Here is a 24,398-nt window from a genome sequence, read left to right on the forward strand (position 1 = left end):
AAGACAACTAGGAGGTTGATTGTTTGTAGTTTTTGTTTTAATTTTTGGTTTTTGTTTTTGTAAAAACCAGTTTTTATCCAATCAAGTTTTTAGCTTTTAGTTTTTATTTTTGTAAAAACTATTTCACTTTCCAATCATTTTTTTAACAAATAAATTCCCTAAAATTTAGGGAAACTAGTTTTTCAAAATTTCAACCAATTTGTGAAGAAAAACTAAAAACCAACTTTTGTAGGTTTTCAATACAAAAACGAATTTTGTTTATTTTGTATAAAATACTATATTTTAATTAATTAATAATTAAGTAAATAATGTTTTCATAAAGATAAAATTCCCATACAATTTTTTTTATCATTTAACATTAATGTAAAATAATTTATGTGTTTCATATATGTAAATAAATATAGATAATATAGATAATTTTAGTATTAGTTGTAACCAATTACCTATTAATATCTATAAATAAATTATTGAATAATTTTATTATACATACTAAACAACAACTAAAAGTTATAAATTTAAAATATTTTATTAATACAATATATTATATTAATTTGAAAAATAGCCATTCAAGTTCTAAAAAACGAAAAATATTTTATGTAATAAAATTTATAAATAGTTTTAAAATTTTAAAATATTTTAATTTTAATAATTTATAGATATTTTATTAATTATATTTAAGTATAACACTTAAAAATAAAATAATTTAAAACATGGTAATGTTTTTATTTTAAATAACAGCCACTATATTTTGATAAATTTTAATGGTAATTTTTTAAAAATTATTATTTTAAAACAATGTATTGCTTATTTTATAAAAAAACTAAGAATATAGCAAAACCAAAATCTAAAAACCAAAAACCAAAACCAAAAACTGAAAATCAAAAACCAAAATCTAAAATTTAAAAACCAAAAACCAAAATCTAAAACTAAAATCTAAAAACCAAAAACTAAAACCAGAAACTAATGGAAACAATCATCACCTAGATTTTGATCCGCGCTTGAAAAATGCGAAACCTTGTATTAGGATACACAATTCATCCATCAATATGGCAAAATTATAAATCAAGGTGAATTGAACCCAAGGGCAATGGAGAATGCACAATCAAACAAAAAACAATTATATGAGTTAAAAGTAATGATGTTGCTAGCTCATCTTTTGTTGTGATGTCCTACTTTTTCAAAAACAATCATGACCTTCCTTTTACAAAATCCAAAACAAAAAGAAACTCCCAAATTCGTTGTTCAAATGAGTACCATATGATGGTCTAATAAATTATTGGAGATTGTATAGTATATTGTGAAAACAGTAGTGTATATTATGATTCGCTAGTTGATAACAGTACTGGTTGATAATCGTATTACTCAACGTATTTTTATAAAAAAAAATAGTAATGTTAGATAGCTTAGAGTGAAACTCAAAACTAATATTCAAAATTCAGCACAGATTTTTGGATAAATTAACTTAAAATAACCTTATAAGTGGAAAGTTATACGTATCTTTAATTGTACTTATGAGGCTATATGACTACATGTTTAAGATTTACCAATACAACGTCCAAAATTAAATACTTAATCAAAATAAATTATTACTTACACACTGTACATATATATTTTCAAAGCTTATATATAAAGAATGTGGCTTAGTAACAAAAATTGCGAAGGAGAAAGGTACATTCCAAGAAAGAAAGACAGTTTCATATATTGTTCGGGATCCCTATATTGTTTCATTTAGACTCACGACTCTTCCTCACGCCCACTTACTCCATTTCATCTTTGGTTTTAATCTCATTTCAAAGCTAGAAAATGGAATATACTCAAAATCATAATGAATTAAAAGTTCAATTAGTATGAAAATGTCAAAATCAACAATCTACAGAGTTTTTTTAATTAGCCACCCCAAAAGAGGATAGCAATTGAGAAATGGACTTCTCATCGATCAGACTATATCAATTTCAATAAATGGTTATTGTTATGTACTCTGAGTAATGACTATCATGACAAAACCTAAGACAACCTAACTCCGGCCCGGTTAATCCGGCGCCGGAGGAACCCTCCTTCCCTCTAATCTCTTTTTATTTTGCTCTCTACACCTTCGTTATGTCCGTCTGCCGAGATGCTCGTGTATTCTGGGTTTAAGGAAACTCATCTGAAGCCTAGATTCAAGGAGGACAGTGGTGAATCTCGACAAGATCTGGAGTGACGGCGAGGCTTACGTGGCGGCGGTGGTGTGGAGAGTCTCGGCTTTTAGGATAGCGGAGAAACCGGATCTGTTTTTCCCTTTTTAGATCTCTGGTGTTTCCGATTTGGCGACGGCGCGTGAGCTTGTAAGACACCTCCTTTCACATGGATCTTGGCCCTTACGAGGCGGTGAGATGTGAGGAGGAGCTATATGAAGTAGTGTCTTTGTAAAGAGGTTAAAAAAAAAAAAAAAAAAAAAAAGCTCTCTAGAAAAGGCGACGGGTTGAAATTTCCGGGAGACGGAGGCTCATTTAGCTCCGTCGACGCCGGCCCTTGTTTCCGGGAGGAGGAGGCTTCCTCAGCTCCTTTTTCGCCAGCTATTGTTTCCGGGGCGCCAAAGCTTATATAGTTTGACGTCGCCGGCTCTCGGTGTTGAAGTTCCGTCGTGGGTTCGGGTTTGGGGACTGATTTGGATCCGGTTTTCTACGGTTGCGGTCTGGTACCGATGGTAGATCGGGGTGGTCCGTCGTGTTTGGTTTCCGTGATTGCGGTTAAAGCTCAGATCGTTAAGGTCTCGATTTGTTCGAGGCAGCTCTCCGTGGCGAGAAGAAAGCGCAGTGGTTCCAGGGGAGGCTCGGTACTTTACGAGCTCCGGCGAGTCGAGAGAGATGCTCCGACGAAGGTGCGATGCGGCGGTGGTCAGGCCGAGGCGAAGGTGTCACGTGCAGCTTCAATTGGTGGTCTTGATGAGATTTCGGTATGTCCGATGGAAGATCTCAGTGGAGGACCGCCTTTGTTGTTGTGACCGTGCGCTCGTCTCCGGTGACACTCATTTCAGATTCCGGCGACGCCGTTTGCATGGAGGTGGAAGGACAAATGACCGACTGTGTCTAGGGTTTCCGCGGGATGATGGGCTTGGACTGGGCTCAAGCCCATCTTGCTTTGTATGTTTTTGTGGTTTTCGGATTGGGCCTTGGGCCTTTGTGTCGGTTGGCCGTGGGCCTTTGTAAGGTTAATGGGCTTTGTCTCTTTATTTATCTAAAATTAATTTGAGTAAAAAAAAAAAAAAAAAATGACTATCATGACAAAGACTATGAAACAATACCATAAAGCTTATAACGCCTCCAAGAATATTTTGAAGTTAACCAAGTTGCTTTGGTCTAGTGGTATAGGAGTTCCAGCTGGAGTGCCCGCCTCTGGGTTCGAACCTTGACCACTGCGGAATTTACATATGGGCTGCAGCATCCGAGACCGAAGACCGTTATACGGTGAGCCACATGGTGATGCCCTGGCAGCGTTCATGTTCACTTCGGTTTCTAGTCTGGACCACTTCGGTGGGGCCAGGATAATCGGTTAGCAAAAAAAAAAGAATATTTTGAAGTTAAGAAGAAAAAATAATAGTTTTGATAGAGACTTAACAGAGTCGACTGAAAGCTAAAAGAACGACAAGTTTTTTTAGGAAGAATGACGTTTGAAACTGACCCGACAAGAAACTACCCGAGAAGAACAAATCAATTCAACGAACCTTCTTTGAAATGATTCACTTTACCCTTTATATATAGTTTAATATTGGTGTTACAAAAAATATATATATATATAGTTTAATATTTAATGAACCCATAAGAACTTGGATGATAACTTTACTGACGCAAAACATTCTACACTAAAAAACGATTGCTAGTTACAAAATTTATGGTTAATAGTAGCAATCCAATTATTAGAAAATATTGGGAAAACCCCTACAAGATAGGTCGATGAAATTATTTCTGTATAAAAAAGAGGTTAATAACATATATTTATTTGCTTTAAAAATATATATCCATATATTTCGGACGAGAAAACCAGATATAATAAGTTTAAGTTATTGCAAACTTTGTTTTTGACATAAAATAAAGAAGAAACAAATCTAAACCGAACCTGTCTTTTTTTATAATTTTCATAATTTTCGGATTAAGTAATACATGAAATTACTAAATAACTGATTTATCATATATATATGACATCTTGATTTATCATGAGTATGTTAACTTCTTTGAAAAATGAAAAAGAAAAAAAACTCTTAAATAGTAGTAATAGATTGTGTTTTATAACAAAATTAGCATAAGAAGGAGATTTCTAATATCATTTATTAAAGATAAAAACAAATACATTTTACATATTTGAATTTAATATTTAATGATTAGAGTTTAAAATTTAGTATTTATAGAGGATGATAATGTGATTAAGGTGTAGGAGTTAGAGTATTTTTTTTGTTAAATATTTTCTCGCGAAGAATTTTGCGCAGAGTAAAAAAAATATATTATTTTTTTGGTACAACAAATATATCTTTAATTAAATATAATTAATTAATCAAAAATAAATTTAAATAAAAATTGTTAGTTATTCAAAAAAACAGAAAAAATATGTAAAGTAACATTAAAATTAGACTAACAATATTTTTGAAATAGTAAAATAGTGAAACAATATTTTTGTAAAACAGTGGAAGTAAATGTAGTTTTATAGATTTTTGTCAGTTGGTGTTAGTTTTTGGATAACTTTTAGAAAGTGTAATTTTGAAACTTTGTCAAAAAAAATCTTTAAAAAACGGACCTCGGATCTATCAGACACTCTCCACAAGAATAAGTAATCAAACTTAATATCAACCGTTAGATATAAACCCCAAAGTGGATGATCACAATCATCCACTTGTTAACACATAAAACTTTCTCTTTTGGGGTTGACGTCAAAAGTCTCCCTATATATGACGCTATTAAAAGAAATTTCGCTTCTACTTCATTATTTTGCCACTTGCCAGGTTATTTCCTTTGTCGTTCTGCGAACTTTCTTTATTTCCATATAAACCAACCATATATATCATGTTGCCCCTTTAGATTATTATCAAACATTTCTATCAACAGAATAGATCAACCCTAGATTTGATCGAAGCTCTCTCTCTCTCTATCTATCACTACACCTATCCCATGGCGGGGAAGAGATTAATTCAAGATCAAGAATCAGACCAAGAAAACAAAACGGAGAAACGGATGAAATCACTACCACTCTTTGGCTCGTAAATTTCCTCAAAACTTCTTGAATATTTTCGTTCTTATATTGGTTATGACTAATCATATACAACCATAGTTTTAGCCAGGAAGATGTTCATTGTTCAATATATATACATATATATATATAAGTAAATATGCGTGTGTGCTTTTATTTTATGTATATAGTCTCTTCCTCTTCCTCTCTCTCTCTCTTGTTTTTTTTCTTCTATTGATTCATTTTCTGATAAGGTTTTTGTTACTTCCCCCCTCCCCCGCCAAATTCCAGTGTATTTGGAGCATTGAATACTGAGAACACCATGAAGAGCCTTTCGTCAGCCCTAGAGCCTGTTCTGAGAAAAGTTGTAAGTACACTTTAATTTCACTTCTTTTTAATTATAAATACTTGTTTTCTGTTAATACAGAAATATGACAATATTGTATGTTAAGTAGCGTTAGGTTCATATGCATGACTATAGTTTAAAATTGATAATTCATAGATTTATGTAGATAGTAGAGAACTGGAGAATTTATCAGATTATCAAATTAAGAGTTAGAGGTACATATCTACCATGTTTAATCAAATTGAGACTTAAGTAACAAGTATTCCATGCATCCATATATATGTACATATATACAAATATACAGAAGTCTAGCATTGACAACGCCTAATATGCGAGTTGGAAGTTGATAAAATAAGAAAGATTTGATCTTCTGTCTACCGATACATTTACGTACAGCACACACACACACACACACACATATATATATATATATACTAGCATATATACACTATTAATGTATCATAACTTCATGAAGATTTAAATAAATACTTTCAAAGTTAGAGATCTTTTTAGAATTAGTGACGAGATCTACATATAGATAGGGCTACAAATTTTACATTACTTCCACTTTACAAATAATGTTTTAGAATTATGATTTTGTCACGTTGGATTTTTTTATAGAAAAAAAATGCTTAGCAAGATCTTTTATATCTTTTTGAAGCTTCTCATGTACTAATACAGTAGAATATGTAGTGTAGTAAACCATATATAGTAACAACAGATATAATATAAACTTTATTTATTTGTGTGAGGAAATATTAAACGGAAAATCTTCTATAAAACATATAAAAGTTCATCGTAAGAGTATTTTATAACTTGTTTTAGTGATGGAAACAGGTAAGACAAGAAGTAGAATATGGAATAAGTAAAAGACTTCGATCATTATCTCGGTCACCGTCGTTTTGTGTTGAAGCTCGGGAGAGTATTGCTCCGACATTAAAGCTAATGTTTGCAAAGAATCTAAAGAAACCAATATTCACGGGAAGTAAAATCATTGACGAGGACAACAATCCACTTCAGATCATCCTTGTTGATGACTCAAACAATGATCATTCCATCGCTCCGGTGAATCTCGACCGTCGTCCGATCAGACTAGACATCGTTGCCCTTCATGGAGATTTTCCTTCGGGTGATAAGTGGAGTAGTGATGAGTTTGATCGTAACATCGTCAAAGAAAGGGATGGTAAAAGGCCGTTACTTGCTGGAGAAGTAACTTTGACCATGAGAAACGGCGTTGGAACTATTGGAGATATTGAGTTTACAGATAACTCTAGTTGGATTCGTAGCCGAAAGTTTAAAATAGGCGTGAGAGTTGCGAAAGGGAGTAGCGATCAAGGCGTTGCGGTTTGTGAAGCGATGACCGAAGCATTTAATGTAAGAGATCATCGTGGAGAATGTAAGTTCCTTTTCCTGATCTTTGCTATAAGTTACCCTAACTAGTCATTATTAACAAAGATAATTGTGCATATACTTTGGCTTTTATAGATTCATTGATTAAAAGCACTCCACTAGACATGTGATCGTAACATATCATCACAAGAAACATGTTTCCATTATCTTTGACCTAACCATATATGATTACACTATCAATCACACACCCTTAATATATAGTTCTATGCAACATATGTGCAATAGAAATACATCAAAGTGATATTTTTTTGTCAAAACTTATTGTAATTGATATTTTAATTTTTTTTGTCACAAACTATTAATATTCATCAAATAATAAACGGTACATATATAGTATTTTATCTGTTTAAGAATAATCTTAGTTTTACTAACTAAAATTTATATTAAGAAATAAGTTACATCAAAGTTGCTGTCTTTGGTCGAATTATTTTGAAATCTCTAGTTGTTCTAGTCATGATGTCTTTTCTTTACAAATAGTCTGATTGTTTTGTCTCCACACAAACTAACATTAAAATTTTCAATTTGTGTGCCATTGACAAATTGAACTTATTTGCGGTGTGGACCAAAAGCAAACAAGTGTCAACTTTATATAAATGCAACAAGTCTTAGTCAATGCTTACATATATTATGGTTATGAACCATTGCTTATATTAAATTACTAATACATCGTGAAATCATATTTCCCGAAGCATAAGCAGATATATAAGGAATAAAGTACATACATAGCGACAATCAAATAATACAAGTTTAAATCAATTGTATTAATAGTTTTTGTTTTGTACTACTTGGGGTTGGTGAAGTGTACAAGAAACATCATCCACCCATGTTAGAAGACGACGTGTGGCGACTAGAGAAGATAGGCAAAGATGGGGCCTTTCACAAGAAGCTCTCTGCTGAAAACATCAACACTGTTCAAGACTTTTTGAAGTTATCCGTCGTTGACCTCGACAGACTCCGTCAAGTAAAGCTATTAATAATTTAATTTGTCTTTATTATCTATATACCTATCATGTTTTTGTGAGAAATTTGATTGTCTGACTAATAAGGGTTTGTTTGTTTGGTTACAGATTTTGGGCCAAGGAATGTCTGATAAAATGTGGGATGTCACATATAAACATGCTCGAGAGTGTACATTAGGAAATAAGTTATACATTCACAGAGGACCTAACATTTTGTTGACCTTGAATCCAATATGCGAAGTGATGGAAGCAGCGATCAATGGTCAGGTGTTTTCCAATGAAGAAGCGCTGAATCAGGTATATATCTTTCTACTTTGAATTAGAAATCATCTTTTGAAAAAAAAAATGTGTTTTTATTTCGTTAATGGTAACATTTGGTTGCAGCTCAATATTAAGAAGCTAGCTCGACAAGCTTACTCAAAGTGGGATTTCTTAGAAGTGATTGAAAGAAAAACGAACGAGGTTCCTCTTTTGACACAAGGTAATTTGAAATACAGTTGTTAGTACAACTATTTTTAAAGGTGGTCATAGTAAGTTATAATACAATTTTGGTCATATAGGTCATACTATGGACCAGCAATATGGTGCAAACCACTACCACAACATTGAAATCAACAAATCGTATCAACAAAACGGATATGCTCTAGAGAGATCTCCTAACAATTTGGAGATGATAAACGAAGGGTATATTACGACAACTCCAATGGAATTCGGTGTATGTTTCAACGTTACCGGATCTTCGTCCCAAAGTCATATGAACCCTTTCGAAAATCCTCATCTACGTTAGTATTGGAACACGAAGCCTGTTGTGCCTTCACACGATGGTTAAACTCTTTCCAAATAAGGGTGTAATTTATTATATATACAATGGTGAAAACATGGATTATATATATATATATGTGTATCTGTAGATCATTGTTGTATAGGAATGTGTGAAATTTCAAAAAGAGTAACATTTTTAGCTGAATGGTATTAGAGTTGTTTACATTTTTCATGTTTTGACAACATGATGCAGTTGTTTTTTAACCATTCAGAGTATTAATCAAAGTTTTACGTTTTACGTGTTTGAAAAATAACCATTCAGAACAAGTTATTACTATTTTTTGCTCCCGCTATTCCTTCAGTCTACTATTCATTCGGATACAATTTATCACACCAATCACCTATTGAAATTTGATTAATAAAACATGAGAAATGTGTAATAGACAACTAGTGGTGACACAAGAAATCAATAACAGAGGAGGGTAACTTTATGATTCATGAAGGCCCCTCAAAAGCATTGAGTGAAGAAGATGTGTGTAGTAGTAGTAGTAGGTAGCCTTTGGGTAAGCCGTAAGTGTGTGATAGTGTTCATATTTCTTTCATAAGACTACAGCTCAAGAACACTCGATAAGGCTATATATTTCAAGAACCACTCGATAGTTAAAACATACAGAAAAAAAGAAAACAATCGCAGATGTTTTAGTATTGATCCATCTTCCAAAGGATTTGAATTATTATTATCTTAAGCTTCTGCCAAAGTTGTTGCCAGATTCATGCCGAAGCTCCTTGACAACAGCAGCTAGAGCCTCAGGGTTAAGACCAAGATCACAGAGAGCTATGAGAACAGACAAGGTATGTCGATCGAGACCAGTGTCCAAAATGTTCGACATCCGAAACACAAGCTCCAATGACTCTCTTGCAGTTTCAGCTGCCTCTTGATCCATTTACTCTGGCCACAAAGATAAATCAAATTTCATTTCCAAAATATACGAAACGATTTCTACTTTTTATATCATGTAACTGAACAGATCTCAAATCGGTGATTATCGAAAATCGAATGCTCAGAAGTTAAAGGAAACAAACCGATTATGCAACGGAGACGATGAACGGCGACGAATCTGAGATCTCAGAGCTTGAGAGTTGAGAGAGAGAAACGAGTCGAAGGAGGCGAAGTGAATGCGTAAACGGGCCAGAAATTTGATTGCTAGATATTTTTTAAAAGCCCATCAGGCCTGGTTCGAAGAATGTTAAGAAAAGCACTTTCGTCTAAGTTGAAGGATCAGGACCTAGCTAAGGCCGATTAGTTGAAATTATAAGAACATTTCTTTTGACTAATGTATCATTTTCAAACAAAATATAAACAGAAAAAAAAAAGTAAGATTCTATTATTTTATTTCGTGTTAGATTGTTCTTGTGAATCACGACTAAGGAACTAGTCGACAGAAATATAATTTGGCAACCTAAAATAACAGTATTATTTGTCGTGGAGTTTTTGGGCCATGCTCCGAGGAGAATAAAGTTGAGAGTCTTGAGACTTTCGGACTCTGGTTTTGCACCTAAGGCCAACATTATCAGTTAGTCCCTTAAGGGTCCCTAAGAAGGGGGAGGGGCCACAAAACATCAGGACCGAGGAAAAAAAAAGAGGAAAAGCCCCTAAATAAGGGACAAATGAGGTGAGTCCTTGTGAGTCCTTGTACTATTCATTTGGGGACTTTCATTTGGGGACCTATTGATAATGTTGCCCTAACAGTCTTCCACGATTTTTCATTTTTATTTTTTATTCATCTCAATTCTCAACCACAATAATTGTTTACAAGTTCTAATCTATTTTCCATCAAAACCGGACCAATATTCTTTGGGCAGGTTTTGTATATAGAAATTTACAGATTCTTTTCAGTTTTGTGGCCAGCATAATCAAAAACCTCTGACCCTCTAGTGCATCCTGTCGTCTTTCTTACATCGAATAAATAAAAATTGAAATATAGCTCTGACAAATAAGAAAAGTAAAAGTCATGAGAGACCTTTTCTACATATACAAGCAAAGACGATAAGGGGTGTTATTGAATTAAGAATTCAATAGAATTCAGTGTAACTGTAATTAGGAATCTTTCAGTGGATTTGATTGGATTCTTTACAAGATAAAGATGAATTTTAGTGGAGTTTATCGTAAATCAAATGGAAAATAAATTCAGTTCCAAAAGTTTAAGTTCAACCGTTTTTTTTATTTTTCTCTGCAAGATTTAGTTGCTTGATCCAACAGCCTCCCTGAATTTTTCTTCCATCTGTATCCAAATAAACAACACCATATCACTGTGAATCTTCATATCATACCTCTTTTCGTTAGAATTAGTAAGGAGACGAAGCATATAAAGGTAGCGTCGAGAATGGCTTGAACTCTGGCTTCAAATCCACAAACGAAAATACCAAGCTTTGCCACAGCTTGCACAATGATGATGTTACTCAGAGAGAACATCAGTTTGAGGATTAGCTTGAAAATGGCTTTGAGGTTGAATGTAGGGCAGAAGAAGCGAGACGAGAGACATCAGTCTGAGGATTACCGAAGAACTGATTTCGCCGTTCAGAATTTGTCTGCATCTTCATTTATTTGGGTTCAGATTAAAACCTAACCCAAACAGGTTCGCTTTCTGATTACTTTGTCAAGTTGAACGTGATGAAACTCAAAATCCAAGCAAGAAGTGTCGGATTTTGTTTACTCTTATCTTTCATACAATTTTACATTCAATTCCATTAAAACTAAATTCCAATAAAATCTCATGGAAATTGAATAACAGGTGATTTGAATTCTCTCTAACAAGTACTCAATCCAATAACAGTGGATTTCCGTTGAGATTTAAAATCTATTAATTTCCATTGAATGCACTAATTCAATAACACCCACTAAGATTTCCTCCTTTATCTTCGTGGCAAAAGTGAACATAATGAAAAAAATTATTTAAATCAAGTCAAATATTGATGCTTTGATTGAAAGTAAAAAAAGAGTTAATTAACTCAGTATACACAAATCTAAAATGCTGGTAAGAGATAAGAATCTATTGAGTGAACAAATAAATATCTATTTACCCTCCTGTACCTCAGTTCTTAACTGTTTTTAAGTTTTGAAAAACTCTCAAGACACTTGTTTTTATTTTTATTGGCTTATACATTTTTGCATTTTTAAATCTACTTATATAATTAAAAAATATATTTTTTTTGTTGGTAAAGTATTTATAAGATCAATAATGATGTTCTAAAAACTGACGAAAGTACAAACCAAACACTGGTTTTGCATGTTATCACTTATCAGGTTAGTTGTAAGACTTCAAACACAAACTAGTATACGGAAAGTGGATTTGATTAAATTAATAAATTAATTAATCTCACTAAACCAAGTTAAAAAGTCCATCACACTCTTCCTTCCCCCGCGCTGTGTGTGTGTGAGTGTGCCTCTCTCTCCCCCACCACTCAATTATCTCTTTCTCTCTCACAGTCACAGCGAGAAGACAATGCCTTCTTCTGGAGATCCCTCGACAACAATCAGACACCAACCCATGAACCTCCCACCATTTCCCACCGCCGACGAGCCTCTAATCCCCAAACCTAGCCGCATCTGTAAATCCGCCATGTCTACCTTCTTCCTCTTACCTTCATCATCCAACGAACCCAACAACAGAAGAAAGGGGAAGAAACAGACGACGTCGTCCTTTCGCAGCCTCGGCTGCACCTCCTCCGCCTCTCAGCAGGTTTCCGTCCCCGCCGTGATCCGCTCCTCCGCGAATTGGGACCCGAGTAACGCCAAAAGCAAGAAGAAGAACAAGGGTTGTAGCTACAGTGGCGGTGGCTCGGTTAAGATCTTGAGCGAGGCAGAACGAAGCGGTTGCGGTCCGGTTCCTGATGTTTGGTGCGGACCCGGTGTCGGGTTTTCCACCGATGCGGTGGTCTCCGGCACCGTCGAAGCGGAGCCTCCGAGAAGGAATATTCCGGCGAGACGCAAAATCGATGGAGAGGTTCCTTCTGTTATTACAAAGCTTTCTGTCTTTTTATTACACAAGTCTTGTCTTAAAACTCAAAACTGTTACATTATTTGCAGGGCTCTTCTGTTCCTCCCCGGCGATCTCATAATCAAGAAACTAGTCTTTACTTTGACTCTGATTTGACATCGAGGGATGAACAGATGCAGACGCTTTTCTCTGATAGATACCATCGTCATCTACGACAACCTTACCCTAATGGACTCGACGAGGTAGAGAGTGTGTTCTTGACTATGTTTCAGGTCTTAGGGGTCTTTGTGTTTGTGTGCATTGTTTTCATTTAGTTGTTTTGTTTGTAGATGATGATGATACATAATGGTTTTGTAATGGGAGAGATGTTAGGCTCTCACGATCACTTCCGTGACTTGAGGCTCAACGTCGATGGCATGTCTTACGAGGTAATGTTCCTTTCTTACAAGGAGAATTTTTAACTCTTATGTTTGTTTTTTAAAAAGTTTTGTGTGTTGTTCTGTTGTGTTAAAAAACAGCAACTTTTGGAGCTTGGTGATAGAATTGGGTATGTGGACACTGGACTTAATGAAAAACAGATCAAAACCTGTCTCTGGAGAGTCAAACCATCTCACAAAGCTACACCACTTGAAGATAGAAAGTGCAGCATTTGTCAAGTAAGTCCCTTATGTGCTTTCATTGTTCAGATATTCACTCTCCTTTGTAAACAACCCACGTTCTTGTGTTTGTTTGCCGACAGGAAGAGTATGAGGGTAAAGACGAGGTAGGGAAGTTACGATGTGGGCACAGGTACCATATCCACTGTGCGAAACAATGGCTGTTAAGGAAGAACTCTTGTCCCGTCTGTAAAACTATGCCATTTGTTTAAAAAGTCTTAGATAGATAGATATATCTCCTCTCCTTTGACAATGATTTGCTATTTTATGTCTGAAAACAAAACTGGTTGATGAAAGATTTGTAAGGAACAGCAAATGTTATTACTTACCTATGGAAGAAGTCACAGAGAGACATTGTGAACCCCACATTGCTTGTTGGTTAGATCAATCTTTTTGGTTGGTGATTATTAGGTCGGCAACTACTAAAAAGTGTTGGGTAGATCTAACATTGTTAAATCACATGAAAATGATGAAACTGTTACGTGCAAGTAACATCTAGAGGTTATCTACATAAATAATGTGGCCAATTCAATGATGTTACTGTACTAATAAAGTCATCAATATCATCATACACATTGTCTGTTTCAAAACACATTCTGTAATCTATAGCACACTTACATTTCTTACTTAGCTTTTCCTCGCGTGCTGTAAGGTCGAAAGAGGTGTCGAGCTATAAGATACTAAGCCAAAACTCTTAATACGGAGACGAGAGTTTATAGTTTCTTACAACATAAGAATGTACTCACTTACCTTCTGATGCTGGCAATAGAATGATGTGTTTAGCGACATCTGATGCAAGAATGTAAATGTCATTACTAGAATGAATGTTTGGTTACAATGATATTGAACCAGAATCTACTGTTAAGCCATTCTGTTCTTAAAGGCTGTAAAAAAGTTTAAAAAGAACCTCTAAGAAACTAAAAATTAAATCCAAGCAAACCACCAAAGGTGAGCATTGAAGATAATAATGGTACTAGAACAAGAGACAACATTTTATTTCCCAAACAAACCACTTCTTAATCGCCAGGAGGAATCGAGAGAATAGCCAATAGAGGGTAGATTGGTCGGACACTCACCTGAAGGTGGCTCAAAGTGGCTTCAACGGAGGCGGCTGGCAACGGCTCCGGGGCACCACAAGAGGAGGACGCCGAGCAAACAAACCCATAGCTAACGCGGTCATGGACAAAAGTTCAAACCCGACAAAACACTGCTGAAGATGAAGAGCAAAAACACTGGTCAAGCGTAGGCGGTACAAAACGCCCTCACCGGCCACGCGACCTAAAGGATGCGGCTGAGACATCAAGAGTAGGAACAGAAGCTACAACCGGAGGTATGCAAGGAGGGAAAAGAGACACAGAGAGAGTTGGAGACTCTCCATCAGCAGGCTGAACAAAAGGAGAGCAAGAGCTCGACCTCCAAGCGAGAACACCACCACGGCAGGTCGTCCTCAAAACCCTAGGCGACGGTATCATCAAGCGAGGAAGGTAACCACTAACTTTCGCTGTAACAAGCCATGGTAGTTGTCTGATGGACTAAGGGAAAGAGGTCCTCAGTGGTGAGCCTCAACACCACCTTTCACTCAAAGAGAGAGGAGAAGCTCTAGGATACCTTGAGACAGGCCATAGAAGAGAGCGCCATCTGATGCGAGCGACATCTGATGCAAGCGCCAGGCTTGGCAGTTGTAAGCGCCTCCGTTCGCTTCCATTTGGAACCAACTCAATGAGGCAATGAGAGAAGGAAGAAGATGAAGTTTGAGATTGTTTTCTACTACTGTGGAGTTTCAGCTGACCTAGAATATCTTCCATTGTAGCTTGAACAGTGATTGAATCTAGCGATTCCTCTGTTATTACCTTTGAGCCAACGATGTCAACTCGTCGCAGATTGCAAGAGGATGATTGATTCAGGTCTACTGAGAGAGACAGCAAACGGAGCATGAGGAAGGAGTGAGAGCCGAGAGGAAAGGATAGCCATGGTAGATCAAGACAAGATGCTCACTTACGTACATTTTGGTTAGAAAACGATGATGCTTACGGAATAAAAAATGAATGAAGAGGTTTTTCGGTCCGTATAGTCAAAGTATGTCGTTAAAAAGTCAAACTTCTTTGTTCTGTTTTGTTGCCACGAGAAAAATATTGTTACTATAAAAGCAAAACAAAATTAAATCGAAAAAAAAAGAAAAACAGAACAGAAGAGAAGAGAGGAGAAAACGCAATTGGTTACGAATATTTTTAAAAAAGAAAAAAAAAAACAAATATGGCCTTTGGGTTTTTGCCACAAAACACTTAAGGATTTGTTGCCCCCTTCCTTCCCAATTTTGCAGCCATTTTTACTCTTCCACCTTAACAGGGACTTGCAATTTCTAAAGGTTTCATCTTTTCTTCGAAAACACTCGCGTATATGAGCGGGGGCGATCTCCCTATCTCCGTCACAGACATCAGGTAAGGGAACATTGGATTCACTTTCATTGATTTGCTTTAAGATTTAGGGTTTATGCTCCTTTCTTATATTGGAAGGTGAAAAAGTTTCGAACTTTCAATACGCCCAGATCGATTTTTCTCACCAAAAGTGGACCCTTTGATCTTAAAGGTTGTTTCTTTATTGATTTGCTAGGATGGAGAATGAGCCTGATGACTTAGCTGTAGCGGAGATTGACGTGAGCGATGAAGAGATTGATGCGGAAGACCTTGAGAGACGGATGTGGAAGGATCGCGTCAGGCTCAAAAGAATCAAAGAACGAACTAAAATCGTTTCGTCTCAAACGAAGGAGACGCCTAAGAAGGTCTCTGAACAAGCGCAGAGGAAGAAAATGTCTAGAGCTCAAGACGGTATACTCAAGTACATGTTGAAGCTCATGGAAGTCTGCAAAGTCCGCGGCTTTGTCTACGGTATCATACCCGAGAAGGGGAAGCCTGTGAGCGGCTCCTCTGACAATATAAGAGCTTGGTGGAAAGAGAAGGTCAAGTTTGATAAGAACGGTCCTGCTGCGATTGCTAAGTATGAAGAGGAGTGTTTAGCCTTTGGGAAGTCAGATGGAGATAGAAACTCGCAGTTTGTGTTACAAGACTTGCAAGATGCTACTTTAGGGTCTTTGTTGTCTTCTTTGATGCAGCATTGTGATCCTCCGCAGAGGAAGTATCCTTTGGAGAAAGGGATGCCTCCTCCTTGGTGGCCTAGTGGGGATGAAGAGTGGTGGGTGAAGCTTGGGCTGGCTAAAGGACAGAGTCCTCCTTACAAGAAGCCGCATGATCTCAAGAAGATGTGGAAAGTTGGGGTTTTGACGGCTGTGATCAATCATATGTCGCCTGATATCGCCTGGTTGGCGGTTTTGAACCAGGAGGAGTCTCTTACCCCGCAGCCTAGCAGTGATAATGGAGCTTCTAATGTAACCGAGACACACCGGAGAGGTAATAATGCTGAGAGGAGGAGGAAGACAGTGATCAATAGTGATAGTGAATATGATGTTGATGGGAGGGAAGAGGCTTCAGGTTCAGTTTCTTCTAAAGACAATAGAAGAAAACAAACTCAAAAAGAACAACCAACAGCCACTTCACAGACAGTAAGAGATCAAGATAAATCAGAGAAACACCGGAGAAGGAAAAGACCTAGAAGAACTGTCAATGGACAAGAGGAAGAACAGCCAGAAACTGAACAAAGAATTGTATTACCTGATATGAATCATGTTGATGCTCCTCTGCTAGAATATAACATCAACGGTACTACTCATCACCAAGAGGAAGGTGTTTTAGGACCAGAGGAGAACAGTCTGGAGTTGGTGATCCCTGAGTTTAATAACAACTATACTTATCTTCCTCCTGTCAATGGACAAGCTATGATACCTGTAGAGGAAAGGCCAATGCTTTACGGACCAAACACTAACCAGGTGTTGCAGTTTGGGTCAGGTTACAACTTTTATAATCCCTCTGCAGTGTTTGTGCACAATCAGGAAGAAGACCTTATCCATACACAGATTGAAATGAACCCACAAGCACCGCCTCATAACAATGGATTCGAGGCTCCAGGAGGAGTACTTCAACCCCATAATTTACTTGGGAATGAAGACAGCGTCACAGGAAGAGATTTGCCGCCTCAGTTTCAGAGCGATCAAGATAAACTCTTGGACAGTAACATTCTATCTCCATTCAGTGACTTGGCGTTTGATAGCAACACCTTTTTCTCTGGGTTTGATTCCTATGGTGTTGATGATCACTTGTCATGGTTTGGAGCTTAGTTTCTTAACATTTTTTGTTGGGAGGTTACATGGTAAGTTTGTGTCACATATATTATATATTGTACTCTTAGTTTATTATCAGTTTTCATGAATTGTCTTAAATATTTCTTTTACTGGGTATGTTGCAGGTTCAAAGGAACATGGCAATAGTCTGACTTGTACAGTTACATTCTCTACTGCTGATCTCAGATTTGTTAAGAGAAACAATTGTTTTCCTTTTGAATAATTTGCCAGACACTTCTGCTTGAAAGCAGTGAGTGTGTCTTTTGTAAATTAGCCCTGTGAATAATTCATAAAGTTAATAGAATGATGATCTTTTTGTCTGTTCAAGTTTCATCTTCATGTACTATCTGAGTTTGAATCTCTTTGTGTTTTTTGAAGGGTAAGTATGAACTTGATGATGAGGTCTTTGACCTTAACCTTCACATGCTTTGCAAAGATGGTTGATAGAAAACTTGTCCACCGAAGCTTTGTTATTAACTTCCATGTATCACAACTGATAAGAATGCTCTTCGACTCACGCTAGAGTCAATGCCATCATCTCATCGCTCTCAGTTGGATTTTACCTCGATACCTTGAGATATATATACTGACTGGATCTGAGAAACTCTTTGTTCCGAGTGAAGGCTTCTCTCCTCTCAGATATTCCATGGAGATTGTCATCACCTTTAAACTGAGGCAAGTCCAAATTAGAATCAGTTCCAGAACATCTCTGTCTCTGTCTCTGTCTCTGTCTCTGTCTCTTTCTCTTATCATGAGCTTTGACCTTACATTTGATAAGGTAGGCAAATTATTTTGTGACCAATCCTATGAGCAAAGTCTATTTTATATCTTTGATCTAATATTCTTGTTACTCTCAATTGAACAACAAGTTGATATGGCCGAGTTGGTCTAAGGCGCAGGATTAAGGTTCCTGTCCGAAAGGGCGTGGGTTCAAATCCCACTGTCAACAAATTCTTTTTTTGGGTGTGTTTTTAATACGTTGACATGTGACAGTGTGGCTCCGCCCGTTAATTTCATAAGTTGTCTTTTTTTTCTTTTGTTTTTATTGCTGTCCCTTTGGAAGGTACTGAGCCTAGTGACTATAGTGAGCAATATTGTTGCCTGAAGACAATATCTATGCTTTTTTTTCAGAAAAAAGAACAAGTAAACATCTATGCTGAGGTTGTGGCGCTGAGATTAAATGTAACGGAAGGACCATTAAGTTTGTTATTCACACACTTCCAATAGAGGCATCTAACGGAACAGAAGAGATACATTGGAAGGTCGAGAACACGAACAATAATTCGATATCTATTAGTGTCACAATTGTCTAATGGATCTTCTGAAAATATTTTTGTTTATTCAAGTATAGGTAATTCACATTTGCATATTTTGGTTCAACATGGTTAATGTTAGTGTCAAATAGATGGTTCATGGAAACATTTTGATCATATTTTCAGGATAATATTCAATGATTCAACAAACATGAGGGATTAAAACGTTTAGAAATGGAGGCAGGCTATAAATGTAAATGTAATTTTCACTATTTTATGTGCAAGTACAGTCATTTTTTTGAGTTATGGAATTTTGATTGTATATAATTTTTTTTTTTTTTTGCAATTTGGAACCATACCGAAATATACTATTTTATGAATTTATTATAATATAAATTATTTTTTCATTAATGTACATAAAACCTGCAAAGCTTCGAATTGTAATAACCAAAGTCAAAGGACGAATTTTGTTTGGCTGAGAAGAGAAGAAGCCACTCACGCCATAGTCTAAAATCGGAAACTTCGAATAGAAGTGGATGGTTGCGGATTTGTGAGAATATTTCGATCATAATGCAAAACATTAATGAAAAATATCCTGCCTAATCGAGAGGAGAAAACCGTTTAAATTAATTAGTAACTTTTATTTAAAAACAGAATCGATAATTTATATTTTCAAATATTTCCAGCATTGGCCACAAACCCTACAAAAATAAAATTAAAATAAACCGAATACAGCACTTAAAAAAAAATTGTTACGTGAAAATCATAGATATCAACGACGGCTTCACAAGAAACCCTAAGAACCAGGGACACAGATAAAGAGTTTGTTATTCTATTTCTCAGATTATTTTACATCTTTTTCTGACGTTTACGGACAAAAAGAAAGAGAGAAAAGATGGGAGATGGTGTGACTCCTCCGCTTCTCATCACAGAAAGGAACACAACAACGATCCGTGTGAAGGAAGAAGTGAAGAAACAGCTATGGCTTTCTGCCCCTCTCATTGGTGTTAGCCTCCTTCAATACTCTCTCCAAGTCATCTCTGTCATGTTCGTTGGCCATCTCGGTTCTCTTCCTCTATCCGCAGCCTCCATAGCCACCTCCTTTGCCTCCGTCACCGGTTTCACATTCCTCGTACGTTCCTTTCTCATTCTTCATGCATGGATCCTTACATGGTACCATCTAGTTTTGTTTTCTTGTTAGATTATTTGAGGTTTGTGTACGGTCCTTAAATCGATTTCTTCATTATTTATGCATAGATAGTGCTTGGCTTTTGTTTAAACTTCTTTGTATATGTCCCATCGGCTGATCCGGTAAATCAGGTAAAAAAATTGCTACATAATGGATTTCTTCTCAACATATACCGTAATGTCTAAGAGCATCTCCAACCCATAGCTATTTTTACCTCTATTTTTTACTCTACATTTAGAGATTGTTATTTTAAAGGAATACATTGGAGCATATCTCACCTCTATTATAGAGTTTCTATATTTTAGAGGTAAAAATAGCAAAATATATTGGAGATGGTCTAACACAAGTTTGGAATGATTTTAAACTTTTCATGTGTTAAAGTATGATTGTGTTTTTTTTATTACAAGTGCAATTGCTATAATCAACATGTCTAAAAGCGGACAAGCTTCTTCCTTGTCTTCTTCTGTTAGAGAACAAATTTATAATTCAACACATTTTTCTTTCCGTGTGGGTCACGTCACCAGTTGGGAACAGCGAGTGCATTGGAGACACTATGTGGCCAAGCGTACGGAGCAAAGCTGTACGGGAAACTAGGCATTCAGATGCAAAGAGCAATGTTTGTTCTTCTGCTACTCTCTATTCCTCTCTCGATCATTTGGTTTAACACAGAACACATTCTCGTACTCGTACACCAAGACAAGTCCATCTCAAGTGTTGCTGGCTCTTACGCAAGATACATGATCCCGAGTCTCTTCGCCTACGGACTACTTCAATGCATCAACAGGTTCTTGCAAGCGCAGAACAATGTGTTCCCTGTGTTTGTCTGCTCTGGAATCACCACTTGTCTTCACTTGCTTCTTTGTTGGTTGTTTGTGTTGAAGACTGGTTTAGGATACAGAGGAGCTGCTCTTGCCATCTCGGTCTCTTACTGGTTTAATGTTATTCTCCTCTCGTGCTATGTCAAGTTCTCGTCTTCTTGCTCCCATAGCTGGACCGGGTTTTCAAAGGAGGCTTTTCATGAGATTTATGATTTTTCTAAAATTGCTTTTCCTTCAGCAGTTATGGTTTGGTAAGTGATATCGAAAAAGAATGCTGCATTGTTCATGTCTAGTATAATTTACTAAGAGTTTTGGTAAAAAAAAGTTGTATAACAATTTGAAGACATATGTTCATATATATTAACTTGAAAAAAAATTTAGGAGCCTGGGACCAATGTTTCATTTTGCCATGTTCGGAAACGGTTTTGCTAGTATGTGGATTTAATCAAATTGTTGGTAACAGTTTGGAGTTGTGGTCATTCGAGCTTCTGGTTCTGGCCTCAGGGCTTCTTCCTAATCCGGTTGTAGAAACTTCCGTTCTTTCAATCTGGTAAGTTTCAGTTATTATTGTTTCTTTGGTTTCTCAGGTTCATAGACTTGATCAACATAATTTCTCAAACTTTTCAGTCTAAATACTTCACTAACAATCTGGCAAATCTCAGTTGGTCTTGGTGGTGCAGCGAGGTAAGTAGATTTGTAACCACATAACATAATCTTACTATACCAAACTATGGTTCTGTTACACTTGTGTGTTCTTTAACTTGAAGCATACGAGTCTCCAACGAGTTAGGAGCAGGAAATCCAGAAGTGGCAAAACTGGCTGTATATGTCATTGTAGGCATAGCAGTTGCCCAAGGTATCGTGGTGGTAACGGTTTTGTTGTCGGTTCGAAAGGTCCTAGGCCGAGCTTTTAGCAGTGACCCGAAAATCATCTCTTATGCTGCATCGATGATACCTATTGTCGCATGTGGAAACTTCCTTGATGGTCTCCAATGCGTTCTCTCAGGTTCTTATTGCTTGCACACTCGACCATATGTTTCTGGAACAAGAAAATATTGGTTTAGGCTCCTCCTAGCTTATATATATATATGTCCGGTTAATCCTGGTTTGGTATGGTTTAGGGGTTGCTAGAGGATGTGGATGGCAGAAAATTGGAGCGTGTGTAAATCTTGGTTCATATTATCTCGTTGGAGTTCCGTTAGGGCTATTACTTGGTTTCCATTTCCACATCGGTGGTCGGGTAATAATCTTTGAAACTCACATTCTCGTATAGACCAGGACTAATTTTCTCATAGAAACTGTAAAATGTGTTGTGGTGCTATGTCATTTGTTTAGGGGCTTTGGCTTGGAATTGTTACAGCTCTAGCTGTTCAAGTGTTGTGTCTTTCCTTGGTCACTATATTCACAAACTGGGATAAAGAGGTAACTTTGTTTCTACCTTTCAACTGATTAGTCAAATTTTATATATATGAGCGAATGTGAAACTGCGACTGATGTGATTCTGCATGCTTTTTTTGTTTTTTTGTACGAAAATAGGCAAAGAAAGCTACAAAAAGAGTTGGATCTTCGGATGACCAAGATGATAATGTCGAACAATCAATTCCAAAATGAAGAAGAGCAATGGATTAGCAAATCAGCATAACGTTTAACGTTAATAATGAATAATGAGTGTTCGATTCTTCTAGAGTTCTTTACGAGACACTAGTCCATATATGCTAATATTAATTCAGGGGCCAAGCCAATAATACCCAAATGACAATTCCCTTGAGGTTATACGACCAAAATTTTCGTAGGCCCATGTTTGAACGATGGAATATTTAGCATGAGCTATCCGAAAAAGTAAAAAGAAACTCTTTGTGCTTAACATTTGTGTATTTTTTATGTATTTTAACCAGAAACATAAAATAAATTGGTTTTGGAATTGCATGGTCATGTATTTGTTTGCAAGTGTTTTCCTTGTACTAATATGACAACATTTTACCAAACTCAACCCTATTCACACGGTGGGTAAAAAAGTTCAAAATAAGTTAAAACGTCGGCATGAATTGTGATAGAGACCAGACTCTTTGTGACTTGTGAGGTAATAATACGACAAGGTCCTTCGTCCTTGTAATAAATCTAGCCATAGATTCTCATGTAGGGTAATACTCTCCTGTTTTGGCGCCCACATCATCTGACATGATCTTGACCGCACATAAATAAAACTGTTTCTGTATCTCGTGTTTTTACTTGGAATTGTATGAGGGTTAACGATTACGTTTAGACAACGAGAACACCTTTGTTGGCTTTGTACAGTTTTAAACAAATTGGTAGGCCAGTTTTTTTTTTTCGAGATTCGCCTCTCTCTAAAAACAAAAGCTCTCGCTTCTCTCTAACGACGAACCCTAACTCCGGCTCGGTTTATTCCGGAGCCGGAGACCCCCTCTTTCCCATTTTTTTTCTTTTTTTCTTTTGCTCCCTTCCCCCCACTTGACGCTGGTCGAGATGCTCGATGCTCTGGCTCGGCAAATCCACCTTAAGTTTTCTTCTTGAGACAAACGGTGGTGAGATCCGGTCTCTGGAGTAGCGGCGAGACCAACTTGACGGTGGTGTGGAAAGGAGTCGGCTTTTAGGGCTTACGGAGAAACCAGATCTGATTTTCCCCTTTCTAGATCTCCGGTGACTCCGGTTCAGCGACGGCGCGTGGCCTCGGGAGACGTCTCCTCCACCGTGGATCTATGGTCCCTCACGACGGTGAGATAAAAGGAGAAGGTTTGTGATGGTGAGCTGACAGAGAAGGATCTCCAGGTATAAGTACCGGTTCTCGGAGATCACACGAATCACGACTCACGCGGACAAGGTACACAACATGAGATTACATTAGCGGCGTTTCGTGGTGGTGGTTTCTATTCCCCAGAGCAGAAAGCTACAACCAATGGATGGCACCGATTCTCTAAAAGCTCGTATTAGGTACACCAACCCGCCCTTTTGTAGCTGAAACCCGACTTTCATTCGGATCTCGTGTCCGTTTTAGGCTGAGGGTCACAGTGATTGAAGACCAGCAGGATGAGACTCCCTCGATAATGCACCTATGGTGAAGAAGCTAAGTGACCATGTACTTTGAAGCCAAGCTTTAGGATCATTTAGTTTGTTTTTAATTGGTTCGGGGGTTGTTCTTAGTTCCGGTTGTGTTAGTAAACATTGTTGTACCATGAGGTTGAATTTTAGGTGGTTGAAGGGGTGGATTGCTTCGGGTCGTGGAGTGATTTCATCCCACTGTGGTTGAAAAATACAATGAAGGATGTTAGGTTGCGTTGGTTCCAAGTAGTGAATCAGGGTGGAACTAGACTACTTCATTGTATATGTGGTAGAAATCTTGTATGGTCATAAGCTTTGTACTAAGAATTGGTGAAATGAAATGCTGTTGTTGAGCAAAAAAAAAAAAAAAAAAACAAATTGGTAGGCCTACTACAATTTCAAAGTTAGGTCTTGAAAATGTAGTGGACTAGTGGTTGGAAAGAACAATAATTTATGGTAAAATGATAAATCTTGAAAGAAGAGAGGAGCACAAAAGCCAAGAGGGACGCATGTGACGCGTAGG

General features: G+C 36.8%; 5 protein-coding genes and 1 non-coding gene across 6 annotated transcripts; 5 read left to right on the forward strand and 1 right to left on the reverse strand.

Annotated features, from left to right (window-relative positions):
• Positions 1-867: 867 nt before the first annotated feature.
• On the forward strand, positions 868-8,978 carry LOC103830730 (protein SAR DEFICIENT 1). Its single transcript, XM_009106545.3, has 7 exons — positions 868-5,227; positions 5,488-5,563; positions 6,380-6,938; positions 7,753-7,913; positions 8,020-8,208; positions 8,296-8,392; positions 8,472-8,978. Exons 1-7 carry the CDS (start codon positions 5,139-5,141, stop codon positions 8,696-8,698), a joined length of 1,398 nt encoding a protein of 465 aa, XP_009104793.1. The 5' UTR covers positions 868-5,138; the 3' UTR covers positions 8,699-8,978.
• A 259-nt stretch (positions 8,979-9,237) lies between these two features.
• Positions 9,238-9,622, reverse strand: LOC103830731 (mitotic-spindle organizing protein 1A). Its single transcript, XM_033275254.1, has one exon. It carries the CDS (start codon positions 9,615-9,617, stop codon positions 9,411-9,413), a length of 207 nt encoding a protein of 68 aa, XP_033131145.1. The 5' UTR covers positions 9,618-9,622; the 3' UTR covers positions 9,238-9,410.
• A 2,448-nt stretch (positions 9,623-12,070) lies between these two features.
• Positions 12,071-13,693, forward strand: LOC103830732 (E3 ubiquitin-protein ligase MBR2). The gene is made up of 5 exons (XM_009106548.3): positions 12,071-12,677; positions 12,761-12,913; positions 13,001-13,099; positions 13,190-13,327; positions 13,411-13,693. Exons 1-5 carry the CDS (start codon positions 12,177-12,179, stop codon positions 13,537-13,539), a joined length of 1,020 nt encoding a protein of 339 aa, XP_009104796.1. The 5' UTR covers positions 12,071-12,176; the 3' UTR covers positions 13,540-13,693.
• Positions 13,694-14,995: 1,302 nt separating this feature from the next.
• LOC103830733 (ETHYLENE INSENSITIVE 3-like 3 protein) lies at positions 14,996-17,891 on the forward strand. Its single transcript, XM_009106549.3, has 3 exons — positions 14,996-15,765; positions 15,938-17,587; positions 17,684-17,891. The coding sequence occupies exons 1-2, from the start codon at positions 15,725-15,727 to the stop codon at positions 17,553-17,555; spliced, it is 1,659 nt and encodes a 552-aa protein (XP_009104797.1). The 5' UTR covers positions 14,996-15,724; the 3' UTR covers positions 17,556-17,587; positions 17,684-17,891.
• A 535-nt stretch (positions 17,892-18,426) lies between these two features.
• On the forward strand, positions 18,427-18,507 carry TRNAL-AAG. The gene has a single exon. It is a non-coding gene; the product is annotated as a tRNA-Leu (tRNA).
• A 1,058-nt stretch (positions 18,508-19,565) lies between these two features.
• On the forward strand, positions 19,566-24,230 carry LOC103830734 (protein DETOXIFICATION 17). Its single transcript, XM_009106550.3, has 8 exons — positions 19,566-19,943; positions 20,525-21,069; positions 21,282-21,368; positions 21,446-21,502; positions 21,586-21,824; positions 21,940-22,058; positions 22,154-22,240; positions 22,355-24,230. Exons 1-8 carry the CDS (start codon positions 19,707-19,709, stop codon positions 22,427-22,429), a joined length of 1,446 nt encoding a protein of 481 aa, XP_009104798.1. The 5' UTR covers positions 19,566-19,706; the 3' UTR covers positions 22,430-24,230.
• Positions 24,231-24,398: the final 168 nt, after the last annotated feature.

This window comes from Brassica rapa, chromosome A07 (genome assembly GCF_000309985.2).
Source record: "Brassica rapa cultivar Chiifu-401-42 chromosome A07, CAAS_Brap_v3.01, whole genome shotgun sequence".
NCBI classification, from domain to species: domain Eukaryota; kingdom Viridiplantae; phylum Streptophyta; class Magnoliopsida; order Brassicales; family Brassicaceae; genus Brassica; species Brassica rapa.

Bases quoted from the DNA above. Each gene is read 5' to 3' on its own strand.
- LOC103830731 (XM_033275254.1), bottom strand. From the start codon at position 9,617: ATGGATCAAGAGGCAGCTGAAACTGCAAGAGAGTCATTGGAGCTTGTG.
- LOC103830730 (XM_009106545.3), top strand. From the start codon at position 5,139: ATGGCGGGGAAGAGATTAATTCAAGATCAAGAATCAGACCAAGAAAAC. The intron at 5,564-6,379 runs GTAAGTACACTT...TGATGGAAACAG, and splicing joins AGCCTGTTCTGAGAAAAGTT to GTAAGACAAGAAGTAGAATA. The intron at 8,209-8,295 runs GTATATATCTTT...ATTTGGTTGCAG, and splicing joins ATGAAGAAGCGCTGAATCAG to CTCAATATTAAGAAGCTAGC.
- LOC103830733 (XM_009106549.3), top strand. From the start codon at position 15,725: ATGAGCGGGGGCGATCTCCCTATCTCCGTCACAGACATCAG. The intron at 15,766-15,937 runs GTAAGGGAACAT...TTGATTTGCTAG, and splicing joins ATCTCCGTCACAGACATCAG to GATGGAGAATGAGCCTGATG.
- LOC103830734 (XM_009106550.3), top strand. From the start codon at position 19,707: ATGGGAGATGGTGTGACTCCTCCGCTTCTCATCACAGAAAGGAACACA. The intron at 21,070-21,281 runs GTAAGTGATATC...TGTTGGTAACAG, and splicing joins CCTTCAGCAGTTATGGTTTG to TTTGGAGTTGTGGTCATTCG. The intron at 21,825-21,939 runs GTTCTTATTGCT...GGTATGGTTTAG, and splicing joins TCTCCAATGCGTTCTCTCAG to GGGTTGCTAGAGGATGTGGA.
- LOC103830732 (XM_009106548.3), top strand. From the start codon at position 12,177: ATGCCTTCTTCTGGAGATCCCTCGACAACAATCAGACACCAACCCATG. The intron at 12,678-12,760 runs GTTCCTTCTGTT...CATTATTTGCAG, and splicing joins GACGCAAAATCGATGGAGAG to GGCTCTTCTGTTCCTCCCCG. The intron at 13,328-13,410 runs GTAAGTCCCTTA...GTTTGCCGACAG, and splicing joins GAAAGTGCAGCATTTGTCAA to GAAGAGTATGAGGGTAAAGA.